Below are 22,633 nucleotides of genomic sequence, written 5' to 3'. Positions count from 1 at the left end.
GCCAAAATGCCAGAAGTCCAGTGTCAAGTACCCACAGTCAGTGATGGTCTGGGTTGCCGTGTCAGCTGCTGGTGTTGGTCCACTGTGTTTTATCAAGGGCAGGGTCAATGCAGCTAGCTATCAGGAGATTTTGGAGCACTTCATGCTTCCATCTGTTGAAAAGCTTCATGGAGATGAAGATTTCATTTTTCAGCACGACCTGGTACCTGCTCACAGTGCCAAAACCACTGGTAAATGGTTTACTGACCATGGTATCACTGTGCTCAATTGGCCTGCCAACTCTCCTGACCTGAACCCCATAGAGAATCTGTGGGATATTGTGAAGAGAACGTTGAGAGACTCAAGACCCAACACTCTGGATGAGCTAAAGGCCGCTATCGAAGCATCCTGGGCCTCCATAAGACCTCAGTGCCACAGGCTGATTGCCTCCATGCCACGCCGCATTGAAGCAGTCATTTCTGCAAAAGGATTCCCGACCAAGTATTGAGTGCATAACTGTACATGATTATTTGAAGGTTGACGTTTTTTTGTATTAAAAACACTTTTCTTTTATTGGTCGGATGAAATATGCTAATTTTGTGAGATAGGAATTTTGGGTTTTCATGAGCTGTATGCCAAAATCATCCGTATTAAGACAATAAAAGACCTGAAATATTTCAGTTAGTGTGCAATGAATCTAAAATATATGAATGTTAAATTTTCATCATTACATTATAGAAAATAATGAACTTTATCACAATATGCTAATATTTTGAGAAGGACCTGTATAGGTTGTGGGGACACCACCTCTCGAGAATTGGAATTTACGACCCTGGTCTAAATGTTGTCCTTCTGCCTTTCCTTCCTCCTTTTATGTGCTTATGTCTATCCTTCCTTCCTTCCTGAAGTCATCCTTTGCTCTGCTGTATGTTGTGTCTTCTGTCTTTTCATATTTCTTTACTCCTTTACTTAATCTTTTCTCCCTTATGTTCTTGCTTAAGTGAGGAAGGATCCTCCTGTGTCCATCTTTTCTTGCTTTTTTCCTTTTCTGCTCATATTCTTAATTCTTACTACTGTCTCTCTTTCCTTACCTCTGTACTTTAATCCTTTCATTCTTCTTCCCTTCCCTCCTTCCTCCTTTACTTTTCTTCCTCATTCTTTTACCTTTACATTCTCCCTCGTGTCTCTAAATCTATCCATTGTTCTTTCCATACTTGTTTTTTTTACCTTTCTTCCTTACTTTCTCCTTCTCCTTTTCCTCATACGCTTACTTTTTTCCATTGCGGTCTCCCTTCCTTCCTTCCTTCTTTCCTTGGACTCCTGGGAATTTTGTACATGTAAAATTAGCAGGAACCCTGTTTTAGCAAGCTGATGGACCAAACCTATCACCAGAACAATTTAATCCACAAAACGATTTTCATTGAAAGTGTTTAGCTACATTTCTCTCTGCATGTTCGTTGTTTCTTTCTTTCTTCTGTTCCATCTTTAAAATTCTCAATCAAACTGGGCCTCATTTCACTAAGGCTCCATATTTAACTGAGTTTTTTGCTTTTGTGTGTAATACCGTTATCCAGTACAGCTTTCATTTCTTCGACTAATCATGATACACATTGACAGAAACAATCCGTATGAAGTTGACCAACAGTACGTTTCTACATACTGGGGAAGCTCTTATTTTAAGTTGGAGGCTAATCGAGACAGTGTTTAAAGAGCTTCAGAGATGTTCCTGTGGGTCTAAAAGCATACATTAATATTTTAGATATGCCAAACTAGAAGCCTTTTGATACAGGTTTATATCCTTTCTTTAGCTGGAAGCATGAGATGTGTTTTATTGTTATTGTTGCTTAATGTGTTGTATATTTTACATGAAGCTATGGAATCCATAAGTGATGGCTCTTTCAAAGGTCACTGCTCTTATATGTGAAAGATGAAGTAGCTCTTCTACAGAGATGTTAGACAGATAAATAAATTACCATCACAGTTTTAAAAAATACATACTGATACTGTTAAAAACAAACGTGTGTTTTTAAATAAAAACATGTAAAGGATTTGAGTAGTTACTGGTTATGTGATATTTAAGGTGTCAAACGCTGCCTTATGGTTACAATAGATAAATCTCAGCTAGCCATGTCCATTAAGTCTTAGATCGACTTCAATTTTTTAACTTTTTTTTTTTTGTCTCCTTCTGTTTTTCCAGTCTTTCTTTGAAGCAGCCAGCATGATGAGCCAGTTATCCCATAAACACCTGATCCTGAACTATGGTGTGTGTGTCTGTGGAGAAGAGAGTAAGTCTGATTTACATATTTTTAGCCACTTGCAGCAAGATAGGTGCATATCTTCTATAAGTCTGTTGTGGAGAGCTTGATCTCTTCTGTCATCATCTGCTGGGGAAGCAGCATCAGAGACAGGGACTTAAAAAAACTCAACAAGCTGATAAAGAAGGCTGGCTCTGTTCTGGGGACTCCTCTGGAACCTCTGGAGATCATTGTATGGATTCTTCATAAAATGAAGAACATTATGGAGAACCCTGAGTGTCTTCAGTCAGAGGCTTCTTCAGATCTGCTGTAAGACGGAGCACTACAGGAGATCCTTCCTGCCCACAGCCATCAGCATCTACAACGGCTCTTTGAAGAAACCTTCATAATATGAGCTACAACATCATTTAATTTCCCTTTGGGATTAATAAAGTATTTTTGAATTGAATTGCTGTCTATTGAGGCAGGGTTGTGATGATGTTTGACAGGGATTCTTATACAGGTCCTTCTCAAAATATTAGCATATTGTGATAAAGTTCATTATTTTCCATAATGTCATGATGAAAATTTAACATTCATATATTTTAGATTAATTGCACACTAACTGAAATATTTCAGGTCTTTTATTGTCTTAATACGGATGATTTTGGTATACAGCTCATGAAAACCCAAAATTCCTATCTCACAAAATTAGCATATTTTATCCGACCAATAAAAGAAAAGTGTTTTTAATACAAAAAACGTCAACCTTCAAATAATCATGTACAGTTATGCACTCAATACTTGGTCGGGAATCCTTTTGCAGAAATAACTGCTTCAATGCGGCGTGGCATGGAGGCAATCAGCCTGTGGCACTGCTGAGGTCTTATGGAGGCCCAGGATGCTTCGATAGCGGCCTTTAGCTCATCCAGAGTGTTGGGTCTTGAGTCTCTCAACGTTCTCTTCACAATATCCCACAGATTCTCTATGGGGTTCAGGTCAGGAGAGTTGGCAGGCCAATTGAGCACAGTGATACCATGGTCAGTAAACCATTTACCAGTGGTTTTGACACTGTGAGCAGGTGCCAGGTCGTGCTGAAAAACGAAATCTTCATCTCCATAAAGCTTTTCAGCAGATGGAAGCATGAAGTGCTCCAAAATCTCCTGATAGCTAGCTGCATTGACCCTGCCCTTGATAAAACACAGTGGACCAACACCAGCAGCTGACACGGCACCCCAGACCATCACTGACTGTTGGTACTTGACACTGGACTTCTGGCATTTTGGCATTTCCTTCTCCCCAGTCTTCCTCCAGACTCTGGCACCTTGATTTCCGAATGACATGCAGAATTTGCTTTCATCCAAAAAAAGTACTTTGGACCACTGAGCAACAGTCCAGTGCTGCTTCTCTGTAGCCCAGGTCAGGCGCTTCTGCCGCTGTTTCTGGTTCAAAAGTGGCTTGACCTGGGGAATGCGGCACCTGTAGCCCATTTCCTGCACACGCCTGTGCACGGTGGCTCTGGATGTTTCTACTCCAGACTCAGTCCACTGCTTCCGCAGGTCCCCCAAGGTCTGGAATCGGCCCTTCTCCACAATCTTCCTCAGGGTCCGGTCACCTCTTCTCGTTGTGCAGCGTTTTCTGCCACACTTTTTCCTTCCCACAGACTTCCTACTGAGGTGCCTTGATACAGCATTCTGGGAACAGCCTGTTCGTTCAGAAATGTCTTTCTGTGTCTTACCCTCTTGCTTGAGGGTGTCAATAGTGGCCTTCTGGACAGCAGTCTGGTCGGCAGTCTTACCCATGATTGGGGTTTTGAGTGATGAACCAGGCTGGGAGTTTTAAAGGCCTCAGGAATCTTTTGCAGGTGTTTAGAGTTAACTCGTTGATTCAGATGATTAGGTTCATAGCTCGTTTAGAGACCCTTTTAATGATATGCTAATTTTGTGAGATAGGAATTTTGGGTTTTCATGAACTGTATGCCAAAATCATCTGTATTAAGACAATAAAAGACCTGAAATATTTCAGTTAGTGTGCAATGAATCTAAAATATATGAATGTTAAATTTTCATCATGACATTATGGAAAATAATTAACTTTATCACAATATGCTAATATTTTGAGAAGGACCTGTACTTGATGCTCAAAGGTCCAAATTGAATAACTTGATACGGTCAAAGATCTGAAATGGCTAGTGATGGGCAAACTCTTTTTGTTGAAGTCACTAACAGCCAAAGTAAATTGCACTTTATGCCCCAAGCCACTCTTAATTTTTGACAGTATTGTCTAAATTTAACTTCAATTTCATTGACTACATTGACAACAGAAAAATCCTTTACCCACAACCATCAGCAAAACAAAAAACTGATGTTAAATTGCAATAAGACAGTATAGCATCAAAACCACTTAAAACTTAGATTCCCAAAGACAGCTATAATACACAACAGCCTATCGTGAAAAATTCCACTTTCTTCATTGAGCTGCCAACACCCAGGGCCTTATGTAAGTAGAACTTATTTTAGATGTATTTATTTTAAATATTTAGCTTAATTTCTTTTTCCAAGTCCCATTTTATTTTTCACAATTTCAGTCTTTTTAATATTTAATTCCATGTTTTACAAAGGAAACACATTCCTCAACCTAGAAATCTGGGTAACACACTGTATAAAAGATCAAAAGTTTAACAGAAAAATAAACCAAATTTATTAGGATTAATTTAATGTTTTTGTAACATTTGTTTGTATTTTTCATATTAAAGTAAGAAAAACTGTTTCACATTTAATGTCATCAGTATTAAATGGTCTGCAGGAGTGCTGAGATTGTGCTCTACCTAATTCACTCATCATGTTCGTGATGCGTTTCAGTGCTAACTTCCTCACCAAAGACTGTTGTTTTTGGGGCATAGGTGTGGTCCATTCATTGATTGGAAAAGATCAGCTTTTTGCGTTTCAGTCCAGCTGGTAACTGGTCAGGGCCTAAACAAATCATCTGTCGATTATAACTGTGCATCTTTAGTATTTATTTCTTTGACTAGCAATACGAACCATGGCTTTTCCACTACTGTGCTAAACTAAATACACTCAATATCTTTGTAGATTCTTTTTGCTACTTAATATATCCAATTTAAATTATAAAATTCTCTTAACCTTTAAAGTATTACATCCAACACTTCCCAAATGTGAGAAATCCTTTACGGCTTGACCAAATATTAGTAGTTTTAAATCTATATCGTAGCGTTTACACCTATTAATAAAGTGAAAACTGTTGGTTTACTGAAACAAGTGGCTGCTCTGCTTCTAATTGAAACACTTGATTCCTTCACCACGGTTATGGCTCATATGTTGCAACAAAGTGCAGTGTGACTTTAAATGCAAAACTTTGCATTGTGATATGAAAAAGCTTGTGTAAATTTTTTTTTTTTACTAAATTCTGAAAAAAAATAAAAAATGTATTGTTCCCTTCCAGACATCATGGTGCAAGAGTACGTAAAGTTTGGTTCGCTGGACACCTACCTGAAGAAGAACAAGAACTTTGTAAACATTCAGTGGAAGCTCGAAGTGGCAAAACAGCTGGCCTGGGCCATGAACTTCCTGGTACAAATCCATATTTTGTTGCAGGTTCTTGGTTTATTTTGTAGACTTTATGGCATTTGTTAAACTCATCATATTTGGTTAAGTAGACATTTTTTGTATCTAAAATCTTGGGAATATATGGAAATAAATGCATGTTATTTAAAGGAAAATATGTACAAGCTTCTGTTTTTGTACCTGCAGGAGGAAAAGCATCTTGTCCATGGAAATGTCTGTGCCAAAAATGTTCTGTTGATCAGGGAGGAGGATCGGAAAGTTGGGAATCCCCCTTTCATCAAGCTTAGTGACCCTGGTATCGGCATCATCGTCCTGCCTAAAGAAAGTGAGTTTGTTTCTAACATCCCATTTTTAACAGCAGGGAGAGCTTGTGGGTCTGTCAACAAGCATAACTTGGACGTTTTGCGTTGTGTACTGCTAAATTCAGAGAAGCTGTTGGGGCAAGATTTAGTTCTTTTTTGATAGACGGCTCCTTTTTAATTAATGTGCTGTGTTGCAAGCACCCCTCTTTCTCCAGCACAATCTACTCCTTTGTTAGACTAGAGACTTTGACTTTTACAGCTGATATGACATTTCTAGTCATTTTAGAGATGTATTCAAATCAAACTGAATCCAATTAAATTTTGTTTACTGATGTCAGTACGTGACCTGAAGAGAAGCGATGGTTCATCAACTGTTTTTGTTTGTAATCAGTCCTGATTGAAAGGATCCCTTGGGTGCCACCTGAATACATAAAGGAACCTATCAAACTGAGCCTAGATGCAGACAAGTGGAGCTTTGGCGCCACATTGTGGGAAATTTGCAGCGGTGGAGAGAAACCACTTGCAGTCCTGGACAACTCTAAGGTATGACTGAGTTTATGGCCAAGAATATATATGGTATCTTTTAAGCTGTGGGGAGAAACGTTTTCGAACATTGACAAGAATGGGATACAGAATTATTTTGGATGGTTAATAAAAACATGATACTGTAATTATTTTGTAGTACTTAGCTTTAAGAAACTATTTGATTAGCACTAAAACCTGTTCTAGGTGAAGGTCATACTTCAACTGAATCCATTGTTATTAAAATGACAATAACTGAATGTAATGTTCCGCAGCATCAACGTGTCCATCTTAAACCCTGCGTTTTCTGCTTATTTATACTAAATTATGTATCTGTTAGGCATGTTTTCGCAAAGATTATTTAGATTTACTTCCAAAAATTGTTTTGAGACCCCAAGTCTTCTCACTGGTTTGAAGTACCTTCTTTATTATACCCTTTTATTCCTGTCTGTTGTAGTAATTAAAATGTTACTAATATCTGATATGAACTCAATAACTCTTAATATAATTTCTGGTTATTTCTACATCATACAGCTGCAGGTTACCCACTAGAACTAGATTATTTATCTCAATGGTAACATATGCTCAGATTAATGAACATGCCATGCTACAAATTTGATCAGTGTGCAGTCATCTTAAATAGTGCCCTTTTCTGAATGGACGTCAGAAATAAAGGTCACCAAGATTGTTGGAAGCATTATAATGGCTGATAAAAAACCGAGAATTTCATTGCAAGTTTCAACAATATGGCAATCAGAGCCCTAATAAAATCCACATGTTTTTAGAAGTTAGTCCAGAGGCCAGAAGACCAGTGTATTGACCATTTACCATATTCCGAAATCAGAATCCTAAAACAATAGGATAGAAATCTAGAACGTACGATCTTTTTGAAATGAAAAATATGTAGGAACTCTGCGGGACATTATTTGTCTGTAAATTAGTTGTGAAATCCAATAATATTTTATTGTGGCATTGAGATGTTGACAGGAATGGGGATCAACTCTGTTCACAAATGGACAATCATCACTAATCTATGCCATAGAAATGGATTTTGTATGCAACTGGCACCGCCATTACAACTCCACCATAGGCTCTCCTACTCTCAGGAACTTTCGTTGGAGCTTGGCTGCTTTTTACCTGAGCGGGCCTACGTGCCACTCCATACCGAGAGCATACCCCAGGAAATACTTCAGAAGAGCAAACAAAGGAGAACAAGAAGGAAAAAAGGCTCCAGAGGATAGTAATTCTCTCTGTTAAATGTTGTCGTGTTAATACCAGCCCAATAGGGCGTTGGTATTTATGCAGTAGAGAAAAGGGTGAGTCCAAGCTCTGACATTACTGCACCGCAAAACTCTACACACATATGGAACAAATGAATTTATTAACAAATATAAGTCGACTCAAAGTCAAACATATTTCAATCAACAAACTCTTTACTAGAACAATCCAACTAAACTATACAAATGAACAAATAAATTAAAGAGGGTTTAAAACCAAAAGATGGATGCAACATTATCATTTATTGTTATTTATGTTTGCAAACCAAGGATTATCTTGAGGAATCTAGAAATGAGGTTAAGTTAGTCTTGGAACCAACTTAACCAATAATTGGTATACCTTCAAACAACCATTCACAATGCAACATCAGATAAAACATTATTTTAAAAAATATATCTATTTCAGATAATGATTAGCTAAATAAAACCAACCTTCTGGATGATTAAATCTCTATGGTGTTTAATTAGCTGTCCTTATTTAGTACAATAATATTTAAGGAAATATTAAAATATTAATCAGCCGGCCGAACTATGGTCCCGATTCCTCTCCTCCATGTCGTGGGGACAACCGCTTCCATTAGAGACGGGGGCTTTGTGTAGGCTTCAAAAAGAGAAGTGAAGCCGCCATGTTGGAACACAGCGCTTTTGTTCAGACGGTGACATCACGGGGAGTTAGCTATGACCCCTCCTCATCCTGGGCTGGGTTAGGCGTAGGTTAGTGTGACACTGAAAGGTGTAGAAAGGTTTATACCGGCAAGTGTGCAGTTCAGAGTCCATGTTCATCCATGTTCAACCATGGCTGGGGTCCCAACACCACACTACATAACTCAAGAATTCTCCTAAATAACGGTTATTTTAGTGTTTTATGCCCAAACTGCGGCCCAGGGGCCATTTGTGGCCCTTGGAATAATTTGGTGTGGCCCCCAACCACAATTCAAGAATGATGCAAATTTGACCCTCCAGCAAATGGAGCAGAGGGACGAGAGTTTCAATGACAAATTTATATTTTTGATAAATAGAACAATTTTCCAAATACGTTTTTTTTCTTCCATTTGCATAATTATTTTGCCTTTATTTTAAGTATGGCCGCAAACATCTAGCGACTTTTTATATATAAAAAAAAAAAAAAAAAAGACTTAGGCACAGAAACTACTTTTAAATATAGGACTCCCTTAAGGATGTGTTTTATCCTCTGTTTTCTTCTCCATTTATACAAATTCTGTTTCATGTAGCAGTGAAGGAATGGCTCTTTTTAAGTATGCGGATGACATGGTTCTGGTGCCTGACCTGACCTGACCTGCCGCTCTCCTCAGCTACAAACAAACGGTCCACACTCTTCTCCAGATGTTCTCTCACAACTCGCTGGAATTGAACTTTTCAAAAACAATGGAGCTGTGTTGTGCAGGCTGAACTAAAACTCCAGGGCCTCTGTTAAGCCCTCAGATCATTCAGGGCCAGCAGGTGGAGTCCTTTAAGTACCTTCTCACGTCACACACACATCGACTTTTCATGTTGCCAGGAGCACACAGATTTTGGTCTACAAATCTTTGCTCGAGTATGTTTTAGCTCTCAACATTACATCCTGGTTCAATTTTCTTAAAGTAAAACAAAAATATAATTTACAAAAAAATCAAAGAATTCAGCCAGAATAACTGACTCACCTCAACCCCTTTCATTAGATCTTTATAGTCACTCAGTGACCAGGAAAGTCCCCCTGATCACTGAGGACCCTTCACATCCACTACACAACTTTTCAGATGCTGCCATCAAACAGATGTTACAATGTCCTGCTGGCCTGGAAGAACATTTATGATAAATCAATTGTACCATCTGCAGTAATAAAACCAAGTAGACACAGTGTAATGGTTTGTCCAGGATAATGTTAATGATAAAAGTAAATGATGTGTAAATTTAGGAAAATTTATCTCATCTTTTCCGTGCTGATTAATTATGGCGAGTACTTCTTGTTTTGGGTAACTGCAGAAAGCCAAGCGTAGTTTGAGTAATTGCCCAGCCTGTTGATACATGATCAGGTTGTCATATTCTGTAAAAGCAGCCATTGAGGTTTCCTGTGTTAAGTATTGCCTGAGGTGAAAGGCCTTGTTGTCTCACTTCACCTGAAGGATGTTGTTGATGTTCTGTATGAGTTTGGGTCCTCACATTGCAGTTGACACTAGTCCTAATTTATAATTTTTTCACCACAGAAAGTCCTGTTCTACGAAGATCACCAACATCTCCCTGCGCCAAAGTGGACAGAACTGGCTAACCTGATTACCAGTTGCATGGAATACGAGCCCACATTCAGGCCCACATTCCGGGCAGTTATCCGTGACCTTCACAGCCTCTTCACACCAGGTCGGTGTATATTTCTTCTCCTCCAGACAAAGTCCTGTGGCGTTTCAGATTAAGGATTCAAACGCCCATGTGGATTTCATAAGTCTTTGAACACATCCACCTAAACAGTCATATGAGTAATGGTTTCTTGAGAAACTTATGGGTAAAGCTGACTGGTTCTTTGCTTATAATGCCTTGCGGTGATTTACTGATTCTGGGGAAGAGAAATTAGGAACAGACTAAAGGAAGTGTGTTTAAGCAATGTTCTCCCTGTAGAAGTTAGACAGTTGGTATGCTTTTTTTTTTTTTTTTTGAGTTTATCCCTTCTGACAACTACAGAAATCGGCCGCAGACATGATTATTATGAGGAATGGGTTGTTTCACTTTCAGGTTGAAAAAAAATATTAAACTTGTTCAGTCGATGCTGTTATTCCAGAGACATTTATGTGCATCTTTACTGTAAACAAAATATAGTATTTTTTTTTTTATGTTCTTAGACTACGAGTTGATCATGGATGACATCCTGCCAAATCGAACAGCAGGTGCTGGCTGGACAACTGGTGGTTTGGAGAATCAAGAGCCAGCTCTGTTTGAAGAACGGCATCTCATATTTTTACAGTTGCTCGGCAAGGTATTCATTCATGAGGACGATGCTTCAACCTCTTGAAGCTATGCAAGGCATCTCTAGATAGTACTGTAAGATGATCAGTGTTGAACTGAGATGATTATATATCTATTAGATTCATTATCATTATTACAAATCTATGCACTATACCTTTATATGTGTTAAATTGACAGTTTCCTTCATTTCTGTTATAATAAATAAACATAATAAATAATAGGTGTGACAGATTACACTATAAAATCAAAGTGCATAAACAGTGGTGTCTCACCTGGAGTTGATTTGTCTTTAAGGGAAACTTCGGCAGTGTGGAGATGTGTCGCTATGACCCACTGCAGGACAACACAGGAGAGGTTGTTGCCGTGAAGAAACTACAGCACAGCACAGCAGAGCACATGCGAGACTTTGAGCGGGAGATTGAAATTCTCAAATCTCTCCAGCATGAGAACATCGTCAAGTATAAGGGTGTTTGTTACAGCGCAGGTACTTCTGGCATTTTAGTCTTTGTTTTTCATCTGTATTGTTATTACTGAAGTATATCTCCTTAGTACAATATGTAGGGACATCAAGCCCAGTCAAGCTACAAAACAGCTTCAGCTCTCTTGGGAAGGCAGTCCACAAGGTTAAAAAATGTTTAGAGAAATATTTCACTGTTCTTCCAGATAACTTTTATGGGGTCAGGCACTACAGTTGGACGGGAAGGACCTTGCTCCCAATCTCTATCTGATTAAGTTGCTCTATTGGGTTGAGGTCAGGTCTCTGTGCAGGCCAGTTCCTCTACATCACGCTTGCTCATCCATGTCCTTATTGACCTTGCTTTGTGTGCTGGTGTGTAGTCATTTTGCAACTGGAAGGGACCTTCTCCAAACTCTTACAAAATCTGGAACATGACAGAAATATTTTCATATGCTATAACATAGTGTTCCTTTCACTAGAACTAAGGTTCCAAGCCAAACCACAAAAAAACCAACGACACAAGTCAAGTTTATTTATATAGCGCTTTTCAGCAACACACTCAAGGCACAGTACATAAGGAAAAACATTACAATGATCCAGAAAATCACACAACAGAAAAACAAATCAAATGACATTAATAATCCTTGGGGGTTTACTGGTAATATCTGGTTCTAATCCAATCTTTCTAATAATCTAAAAATCTATGAATCCTAAGCTGGATCACTGGTATAAAACAGTTGTAGTCCAAACTTTCAAATACTAATAATGTTTGGCTTTTACTGGTATGAAATACACTGCTCAAAAAAATAAAGGGAACACTTAAACAACACAATATAACTCCAAGTAAATCAAACTTCTGTGAAATCAAACTGTCCACTTAGGAAGCAACACTGATTGACAATCAATTTCACATGTTGTTGTACAAATGGAAAAGACAACAGGGGGAAATCTTTGGCGATCAGCAAGACACACTCAATAAAGGAGTGGTTCTACAGGTGGGGACCACAGACCACTTCTCAGTACCTATGCTTTCTGGCTGATGTTTTGGTCACTTTTGAATGTTGGTGGTGCTTTCACACTCGTGGTAGCATGAGACGGACTCTACAACCCACACAAGTGGCTCAGGTAGTGCAGCTCATCCAGGATGGCACATCAATGCGAGCTGTGGCAAGAAGGTTTGCTGTTTCTGTCAGCGTGGTGTCCAGAGCCTGGAGGCGCTACCAGGAGACAGTACACCAGGAGACGTGGAGGAGGCTGTAGGAGGGCAACAACCCAGCAGCAGGACCACTACCTCTGCCTTTGTGCAAGGAGGAACAGGAGGAGCACTGCCAGAGCCCTGAAAAATGACCTCCAGCAGACCACAAATGTGCATGTGTCTGCACAAACGGTTAGAAAGCGACTCCATGAGGATGGTATGAGGGCCCGACGTCCACAAATGGGGGTTATGCTCAAAGCCCAACACCGTGCAGGACGGTTGGCATTTGCCAGGGAACACCAGGATTGGCAAATTTCCCACTGGCACCCTGTGCTCTTCACAGATGAAAGCAGGTTCACACTGAGAACATGTGACAGACGTGACAGAGTCTGGAGACACAGTGGAGAGCAATCTGCTGCCTGCAACATCCTTCAGCATGACCGGTTAGGCATTAGGTCAGTAATGGTGTGGGGTGGCTCTTCTTTGGAGGGCCGCATGGTCCTCCAAAGATGAAATCCTCAGACCCCTTGTGAGACCATATGCTGGTGCGGTTGGCCCTGGGTTCCTCCTAATGCAGGGCAATGCTAGACCTCATGTGGCTGGAGTGTGTCAGCAGTTCCTGCAAGATGAAGACATTGAAGCTATGGACTGGCCCGCCCGTTCCCCAGACCTGAATCCGATTGAGCACATCTGGGACATCATGTCTCGCTCCATCCGCCAACGTCATGTTGCACCACAGACTGTCCAGGAGTTGGTGGATGCTTTAGTCCAGGTCTGGGAGGAGATCCCTCAGGAGACCATCCAGCGTCTCATCAGGAGCATGCCCAGAGGTTGTAGGGAGGTCATACAGACACGTGGAGGCCACACACAATACTGAGCCTCATTTTGACTTGTTTTAAGGACATTACATCAAAGTTGGATCAGCCTGTAGTGTGTTTTTCCACTTTCATTTTGTGTGTGACTCCAAATCCAGGCCTCCATTGGTTAATAAATTTGATTTCCATTGATGATTTTTGTGTGATTTTGTTGTCAGCACATTCAACTTTGTACAGAACAAAGTATTCAATGAGAATATTTCATTCATTCAGATCTAGGATGTGTTATTTGAGTGTTCCCTTTACTTTTTGGAGCAGTGTAGTTGTGGTACAATCCTTCTAAGAAATCTCAAAATCAATGAAAAGTAATAAAATCACACATTTAGGTAAAGTAAGATACAAGGAAAAAAAATATTTCAGACTTTATTCTGAGCAGAATAGAGTGAAATATTACAAAAAACCTCTGCAGGGGTAAGCAACACACACATAAGTAAAGATGTAGCAAGGGTACGGTGGAATCTTGAGGGTGTGAATATATATAAGTCTGACGGTGTTTGCAAGAATTAGACTGTCAACACTGATAGAAGCGCCATTGTTCTTGAGAAGAGAGGTGGAAGTTTTATCAATCGGCCGCATAGTCCCATCAGCACACAGCTGGTAGGGGAGTGCTGGGGAAGAGCGTCATGTTTATATAACATTCAGATATTTTGTCGATAGCAGGTTAGCAGACGTTCCCAAGGCCACATTGGGGCACCAGATTTAGAAAAACAAAAAATGTTGTGGTTCAGGCAGTAAAACTTGAGAGTTTTACTGGTATGTCTCAGTTGCAAATCCAAATAGCCAAATTTCCGGTACTTTCCGCAGATCTCGAACCACTCGTACAACTTCTCCAAGATTATATCCTTTAACCTCTGAGTCCAACTGCTGCCAGGCTGCGATTCTGCTCTCTTAACATTTCAATCTAAGAGTTGATCGCTCCACAGACTCCATCTAACATTGCAGGCAGGTTTGGAATCCAGGTAACCACCAACTCCAAAAAGCAGAAATCCTGTTATCAAAAGTCCAAATATGTACACATCTTCTACATCCACGACCGACATCGTAGTCAGGCACATAATCAATCTTCCACTGCTGCCAAGAATCCATTGTGTTTCCAGAGAAGAACGTCCTGCCTGGACAAGAGGGTTCTCCTTTACCCTGTCTTCCCGTCAAAAAGATTTGATCAATTACGTTGAGAGACCAGCTAACCAAATCCATAGGTTTGGAGGATATGCAAAGCGAGGCTCTGAGAAAAACACAGGCAAAAAGCAGAAGCAGGGATCAGCAGGGAAGGAGGGAGAGAAAACTGTGTGTCTTCCACCGAGAGCAAGAGAAAAAAAAACAACGCAAATCCCTCCAGTGAACTTTACACTTGACACAATGCAGTCAGACAAGTGCCATTTTTCTGGCAACTGCCAGGCCAAGCCTTATCTCTGACTGACAAGAACTGATTCACACCATAGTAAGTTTGGGTGCAGCTCCTCACCCTTGAAAACCTGTTCCATGGAACTCGTCACACATTGTTCATTAGCTAACCCGGTGGCCCCGCGAAGCTTGCAAGTTTGTGGAAACTGCAGAAAGTATGGAATTTCTGCTCACTGTGAGCCAGACCATGTGCTTTACCAGCTCTATGACTTTAAATTGTGTACAGCACTATGACTTAGATGCAATATTACTAAAAGTTGACATGGAATGTTAAGTAGAAAAAGAAATTGTGAGTGGACTTCGTGCCCAGGTATTGAATTCATTGAGCTCCAGGGAGCAACCCATTCTTTCCCAAATGCTTATTAAAGGGGTCTGCATGCCTAGGTGCTAGATCTTATAAATCTGTGGCCAAGGAAGTGATTTGAACACCTGAATTTGATAAGGACGAATGTTTTAATACATTAGCTGATATGGTGTCTTAACTAGCTGCGGTTTTTTATTTTTCTGTTCAAATTAGTGTTTGTGTTCTTAAATGAATGCTTTAGCTGTTTATGATGCAGAGAGTATCTCTATTGATTGGAAGCTCCATTTTTGCAGTTTTTGTACCTATCCACAAGAGACTACAAACTGTTTAAAATGAACTAGCCAGAAATGTTTAAGCTTTATTTCTCTGAGCATCAGTAAAGTCATTGGTTTATGTTGAGTATTTTTTGTGGATGCCATTTGCAATTTTCCATGTTGTTGTTTTTCTTTCATTTATTCAGGTCGACGGAATCTTCGCCTCATCATGGAATATCTTCCCTTTGGAAGTCTTCGAGATTACCTCATAAAAAACACGGAGCAAATCGACCATAAAAAGCTGGTCCATTATGCCTCTCAGATCTGCAAGGTGCTGTTGCCTAGCCTCGTCATTACAACATGCTACTGGGAGCCTCTAACCAGCGACTGAAATTCCTGTTTGTCGGTTCTGTGTTTTTCAACAGGGAATGGAGTACCTGTCAAGTAAGCGGTACATCCACAGAGACCTGGCAACACGGAACATCCTTGTTGAGAGTGAGCTGAGGGTAAAAATTGGAGATTTTGGCCTCACCAAAGTTCTGCCTCAGGATAAAGAGTATTATATGGTCCAAGAACCAGGAGAAAGCCCCATATTCTGGTTAGAGCCTTTTTTCTATATAGTGGTTTTTTGTTTTTTTTTTACATACAGCACATATACACTTCCTTTGACATACTAAGTAATCTGAGTATATATGGCACAAACGTTGACCACGAGTAAACAACAAATTCAACAAACACATTATTCATGGTTAATATTCATTTGCAATTTATTTTGATTTGGTGTTCGGACATTACTTTGGCGCTGAAACCTTGATACTGATTTGTGTAACCAGCTCTAATATGGAGTGTGTGTAAAGCCTGCCTCTTGATGTGTGTTTTGTAGGTATGCCCCTGAGTCATTGACCGAGAGTAAGTTCTCCGTGGCTTCAGATGTGTGGAGCTTTGGAGTGGTGCTGTATGAGCTCTTCACCCACAGTGACAAAAACTGCAGTCCTCCTGCAGTGAGTAACCAAACGCATTTGTTTTATGTGGATTGTATTTTGCTGTTTAACCGGGGGGGGGTCTGAACTCCAGGTTGGTCTACCAGAAGGATGCCACTGGTGTTAGCAGTTTCTCCCAGCTGACTGATTATTCCACTGCTCTCTTTCCGTGTTTAATTTGCTTCTTTTCTCTGAACCTATTGTGGTAAAAAAAAAAGAAACTCCCAAAAACTTATAACAACTAGCATTCAGAAGCAAGAATCTTGGAAAGATGAGGTTTATAAACGATTGCTGTGTTCACTTTTTTATTAAATATGCAACTAACTCAGGTGTATACCAAAAAAAGATATTTTTTCGGCACTAGTGGCCTTTATTTTTTGAATGTAGGCAGACAGGAAAGAGGGGTAGAGAGGGGGGGAGACATTCGGCAAATGTCGCCAGGTCCGGGACTCGAACCCGGGACGGCCTCTTTGAGGACTGTAGCCTCTGTATATGGTTGCGCGCTTAACCCCTACACCATCAACGCCGCGCCCCCAGAGAAGTATTGTTTACAGCTTTAATAATACATCCTTGAAAAATTACTGATTAACATACTCCAGAAACTCACTTATGGAAGACAGCTTTTTTGTAATACACGTTGATTAGCAGTTAGTACTTTTGCTGATGTACTCCTGCCATACTAGGCCTGTGAAATTCCTGTCTGCCATGTCTGAAAAAAAGTGTTAAATTAGTAATTACCTGTAATCCAAAACCAGAGGCCACCCTACCTCAGCTCAGACAGAGTGATTGATATCAGTGCCTTAGCCAATCGGTGTGTCTGAAGACAGGTCACAGATGTAAGTGAAACAGGGATGAGAAGATGTGCTCCTGAGCATTTAAGGGCTGTCTTTGCTTCCTTTAACCTAACTATTAAAATTTGAACCTCCAAGTGGCTGCCTTGTTGTAAAAACACTAATCTAATATCCTGTTAGTGGATGCCTGGCTCGGCTGGTAAGTTTTAAATATAGTTACTGACAAAAAAAAGGTTCAGTACCACAAATTTTGGGTTCACAACACGGCGTGGGTTTTCCCCTGTAGGCACTATTCCAACACTGGGCCCATGTGAGAGATGTATACGCCACATGCAGGGAACTGCAGAATACAACTACCAGGTCATACATAAATCTTCCTTTGACTTTAACTTAGTAATACTGGGAATTGCAAAATATCTGGGTTTTTTCGCATATTTACAACAAGCACACTGTCACCGCAAACTAGTAGCTCTTAGTATGGTGCATTCACTGACTGGAAAAACGATCAGATTTGTGAGGTTCCGGCTGGTTACTACTTGATCAAGCTAAAAAACAACGTTCAGATCAGTAGCCAATTTTTTGCTGCATCCTTAATATACACATGACTAGTCTGCATGAACATCAAGTTGTCTTAACCTTCCATTCCTTCTTGGTGTCTAACTTGCTTTTGTGAGTGAAGGTTGGCCTTAAGCTAGGAAAATTAGCATGTGTCAGGAAGTAATGGGCAATGATATGATACAATGTTGGGAAGCTTTCTCTAAATTTATTTTTGACCTAAAGTTGGAGTATATTTCATATGAGAAACATTGGCTGTCAAAATTACTACTTCATGTTTGTGTCTGAAGTAGCAGACCTCAAGTGAAGATAAAAATATATATTTCTTTCTCCTGACCATAGTCTTCATGAAGCTTATCTTCATGCAATTATATTGTCAAAGGTTAAGTTATTTTTATCTGACCTGTGTCACAATCTCCTATTTCATATGTTATGTCATTTATTCCCCACATATGTAAAACAGGATTTGATTCACAGGCCAAGTCGCAACTAAAACGTCTCAATCAAACATGGAAATTGTGGAAAATTGTTTTGAAACAAAAAACAAATGTCATCAAATTATATTTGCAGTAAAATAGAAGTAAATAGTCACCACAGACAGTGGCTAATGGAAATGTTGGTCTTCATACGGTCTGCTTATAGAAATTCTGCACCTTGAGCAAAGTTTATTTATGACCCCTGCTTCATCGTATGGTGCATATGTGAACAGACCCATTCATTGAAAAACCCACTTCTTAGCTCTAATAACTTAAGCCTACAAGCGCAACCTTTAACCTGAATTCAACATCTGTGTGGCATCCACCCAGAGCCCTTCCTGCAGTTTTATATACAGACTCTGAGATTTGCCAGTAAGTTACATCATAGGTGGATTTCACCTCCCTAGAAGTAATATTTACCCTTGAGGATTGTCCAGTCTCCAAGTGTTGCAATTTTCAGCACGTTTTTTTTTTTTTTTTTTTTGGAAATGTCTAAGGAAGTTGGAGCTTTTTTGGAGTGAATGTGAAATTAGGGACGTAAGATAAGACCTTCCATAAATGATTGAGTGAATCAATTTGAACTGAAATTTCTAACTGAATCAAAAATTCAGTTTGGTACGGTACCCATCATGGCTTTTGGTGACTAACGCTTCAAGGTGCTATGGTCAAGGCTTGGGCAGGGGTGGGTTCAGCAAGGTTATGTGACCAATGAAGGTCATCTGACTACCTGATAAATGACCAGGTTATTCATTCGGTGAATTTCTTGTTCCCTAATGGCACAGACATATTCCAAGATTGCAATGCTAGAATCAGTCGGGTTCAAAGTGTGCAGGAGTGGTTCAAGGAGCATGAGATGTCATTTTCACACATGGATTGGCCACCACAGAGTCCAGACCGTAACCCCTGTGAGGATCTTTAGAATGTGCTGGAGAATCATCTCTACAAAATTTGGTCAAAAATTACTGACTAATGGTCCACAAAATGTTAGCGTGTGAGACTTTTCTTTAGACAGGCAGTATATTTTATTAGAAACTAAAATTCTACATCATTTGTCTTCTCTATTTTCTATATAATAGTAATTCACTCTTTTGTCAATTACACTATTGACACAATTACACTCATTGTTTATTGGTCTTCCAAATATGTATCATTATAGATTATCTGTTTTTGTCTGTTTGCTTTAAAAAAATTCATTTAAAAAACTAAAACTGATTGAAATTAAGCACAAAAGGTTTTTATGAAATGCCTCTGCCCAAATAAAATGACTCAGACAGGTTTTTGCAGGGCCTCAAGACTTGAAAAGACTTGTAGCAGAAATTATGTTGAGCAAACACATTAAGGAGAAATATGGACAGTGTTGACAGTATCTCCATTTGGCATCAGAGTATAATGTTTCATGTTGTGTAAAATGGCAGAAGCCAGCTCTGACGTGTGAGTCATGATAAAAGTTAAAGGATGGTTTTACTGCCCGAGGAGTGGAGTCTTCCACCCTCTCTCGCCCGAGCAGACTTGACTCATGATGTTCACTTGAATGCTTGATGTAAAGGCTTTCAGCACTTTTGAGAACATTGCGTACATTTGCAGGCAGCAGTTAACTCTGAGCTTCAGTTTGATTCATGTAGGATGACAGCCACTAAACATAAGTCCTTTCCAGACATGCACTTCTTCTCATTATTCTGACAGAAAAGGAACGTTATCTTCATGTCCTTTTGCGGCTCAGTTCCCCCAAAACACCTTCCAAAGGGAGTCAAGTCTGAATAAATAATGTAAAATACTCTTATATTTTTCGTTTTCTCAGTAAATATTAAATGTGGCGTCTTTTTATTTTTTTTAGAGATTCTTTCCTTCAGGAGGGACAGTTAAGCTGGTCAGAGTTGATAGGAAAATGGATGGAGCTAAATATAGAGAAAAACCTGTTAGTGGCTATAAAACACTTGAGACTGGGGTGAAGGTTTACTTTTAGAGCAGAGCAGCAACCCAGAACTACAATGGAATGGTTTAGAACAGTTATTTAGTTTTGTTTTAGAAAGGCTAGTCAAAGTTATTAAGCATAAATTACAAACATTTCAGTCTAGATGCGCAAAGATCTTACATATCCCAAAAGACTTGCACTTTTAATTGCAGTGAATGGTGGTTCTATGAAGTATTAACTCATGAGGGATGAATGCAGGTGTGCTCTACAGTTTCAGATTTTTATTTGACAAAAAAAGGTAACATTTTCTTTTTTTTTTTTATCAAAATTGTAAAACTTTTTGTTATTTTCACCTGCTCAACAATAAACCGAACACAAGATTTTAATAAAACAGCAACGTAGTTTGATTTTCTGTAATATAAAAAAAAAGCTGAGAGTATATAAATGCTTTTGCAATTAACTGTACACTAAATTCTTTCCTACTTGCCCTCAACACTCACTATCTTTTTCTACTTATTTTTTTAGGTTTTTATGTCAATGATGGGTAACGATAAGCAGGGACAGCTGATCGTCTATCACCTCATTGAGCTCCTCAAATCAGGCAGCAAGCTGCCTCAGCCCCTGGGTTGTCCTTCAGAGGTATACATTTCCACATTTTTTGTTTTTCTTGAAGCTAAAGCTCGGTTTGTGACAGATTATTGTTACGACAGCACTATTACTAAGTTGTACTAAATGTTAATTATTTAATTAGACTCAGGTGTATCCCTCTGCAATGTACAGCAAGTGCCACTAAAGTTCTCAGAAAACTAGTTTAGATGTATTAGCTATCTTGCTTAAGAACTCAGATATTTTATAGGACATTTCAGCCACTAGGAATGATAATCTGTTGCTGGCTCTGCTGAAGAATTCATCAGCCTTTAATAACTTCTTCTGAGGGCTGAGCTTCGTCACGCTAGAAAAACCGACCTGTCGATGTAAATGTTTCCAGATTACTTAGAATCCAGCTCTGTATTTTCCTTTAGTTTCCTGCTGAAAACATTGTTCTTTTTCCTGTTCTTCATCTCAGATATACGAGATCATGGAGGAGTGTTGGGATAAAGACCCCACTTTACGTCCATCTTTCAATGAACTGGCTCTGCGCATCGACCTGATCAGGGACAGTGAGGAGTTTTAAAAATCAAGTGCCCCCTCACTTTGAACCAAGACACTTAAAATACTTGCTCTGGCTCTGGCTGTGGCTGAAGGATGAAGACCAAAGCAAGGACCCTCTGCCAGCATGCTGTGCAGCAGTGGGACTTGAAACGGGGTGTGTTGGAACGAGGATCTGCTCGAGAGCTACTGCCGAGGTGCCTTCTAGCAAGGGGCCTTTCTAATGTGGAGTTGCTCAGTGGCCTGAATGAAAATGTTTGGATGGTTAAACTTTTGAAGCTGATGTTGCTGAAAATGAGCAACTGTATTTGGTCAAAGTTTTAAAGAAAACTTGAAGCATCTATAGAGACTGTGATGAGACTGTTGCCAGACCTAAAGCTAGAGACACTTGTGAACAAGTTCTCTGTTTGTGTGGGTGTGGGTGTGTGTGTGTCTGTGTGAGTGTGTCTGTGAGTGTGTGTGTGTGTGTCTGTGTGTGTGTGTCTGTGAGTGTGTGTGTGTGTGTGTGTGTGTGTGTGTCTGTGAGTGTGTGTGAGTGTGTGTCTGTGTGAGTGTGTGTCTGTGAGTGTGTGTGTGTGTGTGTGTGTGTGTGTGAGTGTGTCTGTGTGAGTGTGTGTCTGTGAGTGTGTGTGTGTGTGTGTCTGTGTGTGTGTGCGTGTGTGTGTGTCTGTGAGTGTGTGTGTGTGTGTCTGTGAGTGTGTGTGTGTGTGTGTGTGTGTGTGTGTCTGTGAGTGTGTGTGTGTGTGTGTCTGTGTGAGTGTGTGTCTGTGAGTGTGTGTCTGTGTGAGTGTGTGTGTGTGTGAGTGTGTCTGTGTGTGTGTGTGTGTGTAAGTGTGTGTCTGTGAGTGTGTGTCTGTGTGTGTGTGTCTGTGTGAGTGTGTGTCTTTGTGAGTGTGTGTGTGTGTGTGAGTGTGTGTCTTTGTGAGTGTGTGTGTGTGTGAGTGTGTGTCTTTGTGAGTGTGAGTGTCTGCTCATCAGTATGTGAGATCCATACAGCTAGCTGGGCTAGCTTGCCATCCCCTTTTAGGTCACCTGACAAGACGTGGACCGATAGCTTCTTTTTTAACATGTCTGTGTTTAACTGTATTATAGCCGTAAAATTGTGTACATATGTCCAGAAAGATTTTATAATTTTATAAATTTTAAAAATGTTAAAACTATATTTGAGATGCAAGCAACTGCCACTGTAAAGTATGTGCATACAAAGGTGATTTAAAAATCTGTCGTTGTCATTGTGAGAGGTGGCGTGAAAATTAAACATATCTGTGAAGCGATTTCTTTACATGTGTTCCCTTCATTTTCCAAAAAACATGCGCTGCACAGATTTAATATATGGTATTTAAATCACATGATCCACTAGCAAATTAAGAATCAAAGTTCTGCTTTTAATTTTTTTTTATTTAAACATCCTTATAAGTTTTGCATAAT

General features: G+C 39.7%; 1 protein-coding gene across 1 annotated transcript in view; it reads left to right on the top strand.

Moving 5' to 3' along the window:
- The window catches only part of jak2b (Janus kinase 2b), a 43,095-nt gene extending 21,381 nt beyond the window's left edge, over nt 1-21,714 (top strand). Inside the window, exons 13-24 of the mRNA XM_047382122.1 lie at nt 2,177-2,264; nt 5,676-5,803; nt 5,984-6,122; nt 6,491-6,642; nt 10,103-10,253; nt 10,730-10,863; nt 11,148-11,337; nt 15,549-15,673; nt 15,768-15,940; nt 16,226-16,343; nt 20,582-20,695; nt 21,123-21,714. Of these exons, the coding sequence (XP_047238078.1) occupies nt 2,177-2,264; nt 5,676-5,803; nt 5,984-6,122; nt 6,491-6,642; nt 10,103-10,253; nt 10,730-10,863; nt 11,148-11,337; nt 15,549-15,673; nt 15,768-15,940; nt 16,226-16,343; nt 20,582-20,695; nt 21,123-21,230 (1,620 nt within the window). The 3' untranslated portion in view covers nt 21,231-21,714. The remainder of the gene's footprint in view (nt 1-2,176; nt 2,265-5,675; nt 5,804-5,983; nt 6,123-6,490; nt 6,643-10,102; nt 10,254-10,729; nt 10,864-11,147; nt 11,338-15,548; nt 15,674-15,767; nt 15,941-16,225; nt 16,344-20,581; nt 20,696-21,122) is intronic.
- Nucleotides 21,715-22,633: the final 919 nt, after the last annotated feature.

This window comes from Girardinichthys multiradiatus, chromosome 12 (genome assembly GCF_021462225.1).
Source record: "Girardinichthys multiradiatus isolate DD_20200921_A chromosome 12, DD_fGirMul_XY1, whole genome shotgun sequence".
Taxonomy (NCBI): domain Eukaryota; kingdom Metazoa; phylum Chordata; class Actinopteri; order Cyprinodontiformes; family Goodeidae; genus Girardinichthys; species Girardinichthys multiradiatus.
This window is presented reverse-complemented; position numbering and strand designations above follow the sequence as displayed.